At 40.6% G+C, this 11,474-nt stretch overlaps 1 protein-coding gene across 2 annotated transcripts in view; it reads right to left on the bottom strand.

The window, feature by feature from the left end:
- Positions 1-11,474, bottom strand: part of gabbr2 (gamma-aminobutyric acid (GABA) B receptor, 2) — a 183,418-nt gene that overhangs the window by 72,320 nt on the left and 99,624 nt on the right. For both annotated transcript variants that reach the window (XM_032534941.1, XM_032534940.1), the window contains 4 exons: positions 8,371-8,436; positions 7,936-8,124; positions 7,015-7,257; positions 2,085-2,145 (listed from right to left, as the gene is read on the bottom strand). In XM_032534941.1, the coding sequence (XP_032390832.1) occupies positions 2,085-2,145; positions 7,015-7,257; positions 7,936-8,124; positions 8,371-8,436 (559 nt within the window). The remainder of the gene's footprint in view (positions 1-2,084; positions 2,146-7,014; positions 7,258-7,935; positions 8,125-8,370; positions 8,437-11,474) is intronic.

Here is an 11,474-nt window from a genome sequence, read left to right as displayed (position 1 = left end):
TTTGGTCTTGTCAATGGAACCATTTGGCAACTTTTAATCTTATTGGCATCCATTTTGACATCTTGCGCTCGCCATCTGCTCAAAACGTTACTACTCTTTTCGCCGGCTCGCAAGCCTAACCAAGTGTGTGGGCATGGCTGTTGTTTTGTTTCCGGTCTAGCTAGATCCGGTGTTTTGTTGTAGTTTTTCTAACGTTACTAGTTGTTGCAACAGCATGTGGAAAAAAACTACAAAGTTTTCTAGGCCAAAAAGAATGTTAATCTTGCGATAAAAATATTTGGCGCCGTTAAAATGGGTTTGCGTTAACGCTGTCAATAACGTTGTTTATAACGCGTTTAACTGACAGCACTAATATATATGAATGAGTATAAATTATATGTGGTCTTCTTTTTTGTCAAACCCCCTGACCCTGGAATGTAAGAGCATTAGCATGCACACACACACACACACACACACACACGCACGCACGCACGCACGCACGCACGCACGCACGCACACACGCAGCCAAAGGGATCAAGCTCTTCTGCAGTGGGGAAGATAAGAGGTCAGGCAGAGAGGACTGAACAGCACCATGCAGAGTGCTACATACAGTCTGGGGAGCCTGGGAGCTGGGAATCCCCCGCATCAAGATGCAATCTCTGGGTTATTCTCACTCAGCGGGAACTGCTGGCTAAAAAACAACCTCAGGATGATGCTATGTGGACAGAGAGTACTAAGGCATTTTTTTATATACAAACCTTGACAGTCCAGAAATACATCCAGTCACCACAGAGCAGATCAAGCACAGTTAAGCACCACGGGCCTTGCACTTTCAAGTTTTAAATTTACCTAGTCCATATCCTTGACGTTCCATTTCCGGGATTGCTCTGGTGCCGCAGGAAATTCCGCGGCATGCATGTATTTTCCGTTTCCTTTTATTTTCTTTGTGTTGGAATTTTAACCCTAACCCTAATCTATTTGGTGGATAATGAGGACTTTTGCTGACTGCTCCTCAGATCTCTGCAGGGTAAATCCAGAAAGCTAGCTAAACTATCTGTCCAATCTGAGTTTTCTCTTGCACAACTATTTCGCAGCAGCTCTGTGCGGAGCTTAGCACTGCCCATGACGACTGATTGGTTTAAATAAATGCCACTGGGCGCCCGGATAGCTCAGTTGGTAGAGCGAGCGCCCATTTGTAGAGGTTTACTCCTGACACAGTGGGCCCATGGTTCGACTCCTGCTTGCGGCTCTCTGCTGCATGTCATTCCCCCTCTCTCTCTGCTTTCCTGTCAAATAAAGGCCAAAAATGCCTAAAAATAATCTTTGAAAAAAGAAAGAACCATTAAACCAGAGCACGTTTTCCTCCCATCCCCGAATGCTATGTGGAGTAGCCTTCAGCGCGTTTTGGAGGAGGGTCTGGCAAAGCGAGACTAAGATTCACCTAACCTGCACCCACACAGACACAGAAAGGACATGCTACTCCATACGCAAAGGCTTGTGGGACTTTCCTCACAATAACAACATTTTATGTTTTTCTGACAAACAACCCTTGCAGTCATGCAAATAATGACTATCCTCTCTATAAAAACAACTAATAAGATAAATGTGAGTACAACGCTTCTGATTTCAAATGCTTCAGCCTCCCTTTCCCAGGTATTGTATAGGACTCTGCCGCATGTTTTTCCTAAATTCTATTGGTCAGGATCCATTATCAGTACTGGTACATCAACCGCGACAGCCTTCTGGCTTGAGAAAGATTTTAAGTGGCTCTCCAAAAACGGGTAATCCTGCAACATTTCTCAGTGAATTAGTGAAGTCACGTCAAGAGCAAGTGTGTGTATGGCTGGAGGTTTGTGTGACAGACATCAAAATGGCAAAACAAAGTTATTGATGTTTTGAAACAATGTTATACATTCAGAATAAAAGTGAAGGTTTGTAAAAGTATATACACAGGAGCCCTCAAATAAATATGCAAAACCTGAAAAGAAAATCAAGAAAGCTTTATCTAAGTAGAGGAGGAGTAGTAGTAGTAGTAGTAGTAGTAGTAGTAGTAGTAGTAGTAGTAATAGTAGTAGTAGTAGTAGTAGTAGTAGTATCACACATACCTTGAAACTGGTTGAATTTTATTGTGCCCATCCTCTCTCCGTTCCGAAACATGACTTGGCCCTGAAAAAAGAAAATATAACCTGAATCCTTGGAAAATCAAATAAGTGCTCATATTTTAAGTTATAAAACAACTGCTGAGGAAGATACAGCGAGAGCAGTTAAGCGAATTTCAGTAGTAAAAAAACAGGAGCTCAGCCCAACTAAATTTATGCACAGTGCTTTCCTGATACTAGAGAGTTAGCAGGCAAAGGGCAGAGTCCTGGCTCCTGAACACACTGCATCTCATTTGATTAGAAGTGGCCAAAATTGATCTGTTTATAGAAGGTAAACATTATCTTTGGGCCAATTCATTACTAATATCTTTGGAACAACATGAGGTCAGCAAGGCTGACTGACTTAACTGTGTTTGCTCACACAGCATTGGTACAAATCTGGGCTCAGAAAGCATTTAAAAGGCAATCACGTGTTTTATACTTGGCTGCAGAAAAGTGTGTAGTGGTCAGTAAATGTAACTATGACTGTATTTATTTCTGAATATTTTTCTATTACCAAAAAGGTGCATTTATCAGTCCAACCACTGAAAAAAAATTAAAACAATTGAACATCTTTGATTTAAACTCCACAGGAGCAAAACAAGCAATTTCAAGCCAGACAGCGCCTGGAAAACGTAGACAAGATAGACAAAAGCAATTCAACTTTGTGGCTATATCGTAAGACATATTCAAATCAATTTGGCTTTTGTCACCTTATTATCTCTCCCATGTATTCTCTGTCTATTTCTCTCCTGTTCTATTCTCTCCTTCCCTCTGTCTCTTTATCTCTCTTCCTTTTCATCTACCAAGAGTGTTCAATTAATTCAGCCCACCATCTGCTTACAGAGCTCCTTAATTACACATTTAACTGGGTTTACATATTACTGGCTGCCTAAAAAACAGGTGAGAGCAGGCAGGCAGACAGACAGACAGACAGACAGACTTTGCATTGGCTGATTAAAAAACAGAGGGGGAATATGGAGAAGGACGCCGGAGAGCCAATTTTGCCTCAAAAAGATGGCAAGCTTTGAAGTTACAGAGCAGGATCCCACCCCTCTGTTTGAATCTCAGTCTTTGTGTGGCATCTTTGATGTGTGTCTTAGTTTGTGCGTGCACGCATGTCAATGTGTATGCACTTAATATGTTGTCACATTATGCTTACGTACATTTCTGTGTCCCTGATGATGCATGTGTGTGGCCACCCAGGGATCTCTAGTGTTGCCTTTACCATGGTGATGTACAGCAGATCCTCTGCTAACAATTTCACACCACAGTGACAATCTAACTGGTCAACGCTTCCTTTCGTCACACACTGCTCTTTCCTACAATACGCTTTGCAATTATGACTGTAGTGTAAGTAGGACAGTGCAGTGCACCTCGGTTCAGCTCGTTAGGTATTACATTCAGATGACTGTGGTGTGTAAACATGGTAAGACAATGTGGGTTGAAAAAAGGGGAACTTGACTTGAACCTGTAATAGGAGTACATGTATCCAGGTTTCTGGAGTAGCTGCACCATCATGCTCACGCTGTGCATTAGCATTGCCACCATAATTGCACACATTCATTGCTTCACATCAGCAAAAGTGGAGCTGTCAGAGCCCTTATTGAAATGGCGTGTATTTATTTTACCAGCCCCCAATTTGTTCTCAAGTTTATACACAGTTTGAAGAATATGCAAAAGTATATCATATGCAGAGCCACTGACTCTGGCATTCTTAATTGGAAAATGCCTGAGTTACAACGATTAAATTAACCTCCATTGACCAATATTCAAAATAGGTACTGAGAAGCCTCTTTCAACAAGGTATCATGCTCCTCTGCAGCTTTGGCAACCTCACTGGTGTGTATTGATCCAGATAGTTGTCCCTTGTCTAGTATTCAAAAGGACGTTTAGATCTGAGTCACAATGGTGGCTGATGGAGCAATTACTGTGTCTAGGCGTGCATGTGTGGATGTGTCTTTCTGAGGTGAGGCGGTGGAGACGGCAAGGTATCACTTTGTCTGTGGAGGTGAGAATACTGTCAGTGACAGGTGTGCTGGGGTCAAATGAAATGTCAGTCTATGGGCTGCAGGTGTGACATCCTCTGGGCTTTCAGGGTTTGAGGAGGGAACACAGTGGATGCGAATGTAACTGATGCGCACACACACACATTACCAGAGAAAAACAGATGTGCACACAACGTTCCCCCGTATTTCACCTCAGTGTGTCTGTCTGAGGCGACAGTCAAGCCTCGGGTTGTGCTACTCACCATTACCCAGAAAGACACTGATACCAACACGATGACCACTGGCCACAGATAAAAAAAACAGCAAAGCAAACCGACACACTTGTCATCCTCAATCACAACATGCTGTCTTTTCCCTGGTGAATTCCAGTGTACCTATTTGCACTCTCTATGCTCTAAAAGTCTCTCCCAGCTAATGTCAGCCTTCTTCTCTAGGGCCCTGACAGCAGCCAGATCAATACTGTGGAGCCCTCAATGATCACTCTCCTGCTGCTGCAGCTGTGTCTGCCAAGGATTCAGCAACAGGACTGAGATCAGTGCAGGATGGACATGGTTTGGTCCTATGAGACCTGTGTGTTTACACAGCAAACACATAGCATAAAATCTCAAAATCAGGAAAGACACAAGGTTCAAATCAGGGTAAGATGCCGTATGATCAAGTACACATGCACATACAGCATTTAAACCAAGGGTAACCAGCAATTTGCCATTTCACTGGCACTTCCAGTTTTTGGAAAACCAGTAGACGACATTAAAATTCAAAAGCAAATCAAGCAACTTTCTTTAATAGCCACTTTTTAAATCTGAACACAAAAATAGCATAAAAGATGTATGCAGTGTTTAAGGGAAAGTGCCTTGATATGTCTTTGTTTGTCATGTGTGGGTGGAAGATTCTGTGTGCAAAGTGTGTGCTACACACAGGGAATACTTTTGATCTTATTTCAAGTAATCCCTTAAAAACACAGCTATTACAATCAAATTATCTTAAATCTTTTTGTACAAAGATACATTTAATTTTTATGCAATGCAGCTGTCTGTAAACAATATAATTCTTTACCACATGCACAATATTTTTAATCAGATTGCTTTTGTTCCATTGAGGATTGTGGTTGTCAAAATAAAAACGTCATTATAGAGATAATTTCTGTTATGTCAAATGAACACTCATTGTAATTTCAAAATTGTAGACTCTAAAATCTCAAAATCAAGCAGCTCATTTCTTAATCATTTACGTCATCACCTCATCATTACTTTGTGACAGCAAGCTTCACACTCATTCAAAAAGTAGGACATCAATGACGTATATTTACTTAAGTAATGTACAAATACCTCACTTCTTCATAATGAAGACTTTTACTTTTGATTTAATTATATGAGGCACATACTTCTGTAATTTCTTTAGTAAAAATCTGAATGCAGGACTTTTAACTGTGATGAAGTATTTTTACACTGTGGCATCACTAGTACATACACTCACATAAAGAATATGAGTACTTCTTCCACCACTCATGGCTACATGTGGAGGATCATTATGAGTCACTCCTTATATGAAAGAAGAGAATAAAATTGCTAGCCTATCCAAACAACCTAAAAGGACTTTGTCATCTATTTGTGTGCTTGGAGTAAAACGTGAATAAAATCATACATGGCCATCAATATTCCTGCAGCGCTTCAACTCTGAGTCTCTGAGGAAAGACTCAATGTCAGCCTGATCAGCAGCCCCGAGTGGGTGTGTGCTGAGAGAAGTAAGAGTAGATGGGTGAGGAATGACGACCCGGACGATTTAGTAGTGCTGCAACACATATACCCCCAGGGGCGTTACCCCAAAAGGACCTCACAATAAAACAAATCAGTTGCCTGTAAGCATTTTCTCCAAGGCGTTTTCTCTCTTTCCATTTCTCTTGTTCTGTTGATAAATACAGTTTATTATAATCTGTATTTCTATCTTTTATCCCTTTCTCTTATGTCTCACCTTGACTTTAACCTTTCACCCCTTCACATTCAGTCAATGCAGAATATTTATTGAATGCTACCTCTGTAATTTTTCAGCATAGCCAATATTTCTCCCTATGAGTAATGTTCTGCTTTACTGTAAGGCCCTGCATGCCTACTGGCTGTGTAAAGGGGGGGAACAGCAGAGTAATCTCAAATAATGGAGTGGCCTTTACACAGGAACAAGAGATATCCTGTAACAGCTCAATAAGAAGTGAGACTGAGCTTGGACACACACACACACACACACACACACGCACGCACGTAAGCACGCACACACGTATGCACACACAGATCAATCTTGAATGCACTGGAGTGAGTTGGCAATACCAAATGACACCACTTTAGGCTTCATACAGAGACAAGGATGGCTAAGTAGTCTTCTCTGCAAACAAGCTTCCAGCCTTACAAAGCAGTAATTAATGCCTCTATGTGTTGTTCTGACATTTGCCCACACCATACTGAACATGCATAGTTCATATGCATGGACACTTACAGCTAGATGTTTGAATTTTCCCCAAAAGATGCTACTTTAGCAGAAACAACTTATTTGATGGTGTTTTTAATGGGCTGCTTTAAATCATGTTTGTATCTGCATATGTACTGTATGTTCGAGTGTCTTTCTTCCTCTCCCTTACTGTAAGTACCTCATCAATATTAACATAAACCTTTTTGCTGCATTTACATGTGCATGTTCAGTATGTTAGTGTCTGGAGAGTATCCTTGTGTTCGCACATCTCAACTAAGTGAAGACAACTAAGTGGGTGTTCTGATGGCTCAGTCTACATTATGAAAGTGAGTGAAGTAAAAGAAACCCCTTTTAACTTCCAGTGTAAGAATGTGCCATTTTTTAAATCAATTTAAAAAAAAAAAATGGCAATCTGTTGCATAACTTACTGTAACACCAAAGAAGTTGGTCTCGTTCATCACGTCCAACACCATTTTTCCCACTTCGCGGTCATCCACGGTGAAGTTGTTGAAGGTGTTCTGCCGTTGTTTTACCCGAAGCAGTTCCATCACTCGAGTCAAGGTTTTAGCAATAACCCAAATCCCATCGTAGGCGAAGCCGTGAAACTTGCTGGCCTCCACACCTTTCTGCTGAAGCTCACGGCTGTACTCCCTCTCGTAATCCTTAGGCGTCTGACATTGAGGTAAATGAGAAGAGATCAAAACCAGAAAATGTGCATCTCCTCACTTTTTTAATTTGTTGTTTTTCCTTAGAAAATGCATTAATGTTGAATGTCATATTAACTATTATTTGTGTAACTTTGTCCAAGAATGGTTTATTTTCCACACAATTTGAGATGCAAAGTTACTGGAAATGCTGTTTTAGCATCAGTGCTGGGCAATGCAGTGTGAAATTCATTGATTTTGGTTAAGATCTCTGGTTTAAATACATGCAATTTAGATGGATTTTTGTGGAGAAAGTTCTCTTTTGTCTCCACATAGTATCTATACAGTCACTGGAAAACTTCAGGTTACAGCCACAGGAATGTTAAAATAATTGAGCACCAAATAAAAACTTACAAAATCATTAAACTTTCAGTTCTGGTCTACAGAACTAAACCACAATTAAGTGAATACCTTCAACAACACTGAACCAAAATGTTTCACGATTCACTCACACTCGTACATTCAATCAACAGCATAAATTGACCATATCTGGCCACCATCCAGTCTTTGTGGAATAACATTAAAACTAAGGTTGGATGTATCTGACTCACTTTTTTTTTTTAAATCAAACTTAAGTCTCATTACACATTTAATTACGTGTTACTACAAACACTCTTCTGAAGTACATCAGTGGGTGTCCCTCACCCTGCCAGAGATGCCCTTGATCTGGCGAGCGCTGAGAGGCTCAAAGTCCACACTGATGTATCCCTCCATGGCTGTGAGCAGCTTCTTGGTGGTGCAGTTGGTGCTGTTGGCCTGCTCCCACCAGTTGCCCTGGTACCAGCCGGGGATAATCCACTGGTATTTACTGCCAAACATGTTTAGGTTATACGCCTGGGAAGGGGTATAAAAAAAAAAAATGGAGGCTGAGGCAATGTAACAGCATGAAATACAGTATGATATATGGAGATAAATTTAATGTGTAATTAATTATTCTTACTTAAAAGGGAGCTGCAGGCTAACGAAGAACTACAGCCTGGCCAATCACTGAACCAATTTAAAATCAAACAAAAGACTTCTTGCTATAGCCTGGCAAGACACTGACTGGCATATTTGATGGAGTGCAGGCTGAGGACTTACGCAGCAAAAGACTTTGGATGCCAGGTTCTCGTCAAACTGGCCAATGATGATTCTCACATCGTTGTCCTAAAAAAGAAAAGAATAAGAAGTCATGCAGCAAACATGCACACAAAATGTTACAACACATATAAGGTACATCTACAGTGTGAAGTGTGTATTTTGTGAAATGGAATGTTTATTTATTCTGAATTATAATCCATCGCTGTCTTCGTACAGTACAGTGTTAACTACACTCTGTGCAATATTTTTATTGTGATTTTGGGACCCCCTGGCTTTACAGTAATGTTGCAATGCATGCTAAGCATTTCTATTAATCAAAGTTGCCTGCTTGATACCCAGGAACTCTACAGTCAATACAGCTATTAGGAAAAAAGTCCATCAGCACTAGAATCAGTTTCATAGTTTGTGATGGCGTTTCTCAGCATTCTGCAACATCAAACCTTACAAATGGACATAGACTCAGTCACGTTGTCATACTGTATTTTCATCACTATGTCTATCTCATCTGTAGCTACAAAGTATGTGGGATCTGGATGGCAAAGCTTTTTCCGAGAGGCTAAGGTAATATAATGTTGATCTATAACAACAGACACATTAGCAACAGCGGGCGGAACTGCCTTATTTGCCAACCAGGCTGACAAGCATACATTTACATGGAGATTCAGAGCACAAGGCCTGGTGATTTATTTATAATTCAGATTGCCCGGGTGGAAGTGTAGAATGTTTCATGGTGGGGAAAGAAATGATAGGCCTCTGGGGCCAACCCTTCTGACACATTCGCATGTTTATTATCACACACACACACACACACACACACACACACACACACACACACACACACACACACACACACACACACACACACACACACACACACACACACACACACACACACACACACACACACACACACACACACACACACAGATGGTGACAAACATTACAGTCCAAAATTGCCTCAATCTAATCCAATAATACTGACACAGTTTTGATGAATCTACATCTGGTCAACAAGGCTGGAGGTGATGTGTGATGCATGGAGAAAAGTCTATCATAAAGCCTTTATTCAACAGGGCAGACAGACACCAAAAATAGAAGGTCAGTTTCCACTGAACAATATGAAGGAAACCCGAAGACTGAAAGAATCCATTTTGTTACTAAATGTAGAATTTAATGGTTGATTGTTTTGGTTTTCATCACCAACAGCTGTCTTTTACTAGGATTCTCATTCTTTAGGAAAACGTACTTAATGTTCAGTGTGTTTTCTACAGCAACGTCATGTACTTTAAGTGCTCAGTTCCATCTTTTTTCGACAACCACACACGGAAAGCTTTAAGTGTCATTACTAATTTGAAGCAGGGCCTTTTGAAATGAAAAACAAAACAAAAAACTGATACATGTTTTATAGAATCGGTGTACTATACTAAAACATTTAAATGAAAGAAGCTTAAAAACAAAACAAAGAGATAAACACAACAGCTATAATTTGAGTAAACCTACTGTATGGTGTCCGGCCTTTATTGTGGATAATGAGAAACCATTATGAACACAGTTCATGAAGTCCTCTTCCCTTAGGCAATCTCTACCATATGTCAGGCATCCACAGATCAGAGGGGGCAACAAATCACTGTCATCTTAATTCCAAATCCTCAAGGCCATTAGACACACAGAGCTACCCAGCAGCCAAACATTGTAGTTATTCCTCTAAATAAATCAAATATACTGGATAGATTATATAAATAAATAGGATAGATTTAGATTAGTTAGAAAGATAAATGAAGATGGATTTAGATTAGTTAGAATGATAATAGATACATAAATGTAGATCGATAGATAAATAGATAGATTGATAGATCGATAGATAGATACTACCTGCCCTAAAAGCCGAAGCTCTAAAAGTAACTTCAGCACAAAATCCTTTAGTTCTAGCATTGCATACAGGACAAACCCACACTCTCACACACTAAAGTTGATGAGCGCATTCAGAAGGCTGAGCAGCACAACCAAAAGGCTTCTCTGGTGGTTTCTCATCAGAGCCAGAGGGCATGCTGGGGCATTTAAGGGGTCTTTTTATAAAGCTCTAAGTGCTGTTCCACTGCTCTGGCACCATCACAATGTATACGTGTGCAAGAAGGGTGAGTAACAACTTTGAACTTTTCTGGGATGCTGTCTTGCGTTATTTTAATGTGTGTGTCAGTGCGCGTGTGTGTTGGGCTACTTAGTAACATCGCCACGGACCACAGCTTCAGTAGAAATTCTGGCCTGCCTGGCAAAAAGATGAAAAGACTGTGTAGTTGTGGGCAAGGGATATGAATGAATGTGTTGCCTTTGTCCATTACAGATGGACTGGGTTAGCCTAGAAATCTAGACACTTCTAATTTGCAGTCAGGGTCAGTCTAGCAACTCTCCGTTGTACGCGAGCTAAAAAAAAAACAAATTGTGATCAGGCCAAGCACATCGTGTACAGAGTCGGGCGGGCTTAACATAAGGACGGCAGAGTTGCAACGGTTCTGTGGTACTTGAAAACAAAGAAGATGGCTGCTGAACAGCGGTCTTTTGAATTGGTTTTGGCCGCGACTCTGGAAGACAATAATTGTTCTCAAAGAGGGTAGTGGTAAGGGCAGCCTTGTGCCTTATGATTCAGAGCATTCCTGAACTTGTCAACAAAATCAAACACAGTTTGTCAAATCCAGCGGATTGGCCGTTAGAGCTACTTTGCGTGGTTTTTGCCAAACCCATGAGGAATTGAAAAATTGGAAACAGACGCTCTTAACTAAAGGGGAAGTTAAAGTTAGGGTTTTCCATTACAAAACAACTTTATTTTAGAATACAAAGTCTTAGAAAAATGGCTGCATTAGTGAGGTAAAAAGTGTTCCAAATTAAAATGGACCCTCCTCTAGTAAGTCAAATCTGAGGGGCAGTACTTCTGAATGCCATGATAAATAATCAAATCATAGTTTTATAAAGTGTTTCGGACTCAATTTAGATTTTTGTCATGGAATGTCATGGAATGCACGCTCGCTAAATTGGCATTCATTCACAGAAGGTAATTGTGTGTGTGTGTGTGTGTGTGTGTGTGTGTGTGTGTGTGTGTGCATCCATAT

The sequence above is a fragment of the Etheostoma spectabile genome, chromosome 14, assembly GCF_008692095.1.
Source record: "Etheostoma spectabile isolate EspeVRDwgs_2016 chromosome 14, UIUC_Espe_1.0, whole genome shotgun sequence".
In the NCBI taxonomy this organism is placed as follows: domain Eukaryota; kingdom Metazoa; phylum Chordata; class Actinopteri; order Perciformes; family Percidae; genus Etheostoma; species Etheostoma spectabile.
The sequence above is the reverse complement of the archived record's forward strand: the minus strand, read 5'-3'. Positions and strand labels throughout refer to the sequence as shown.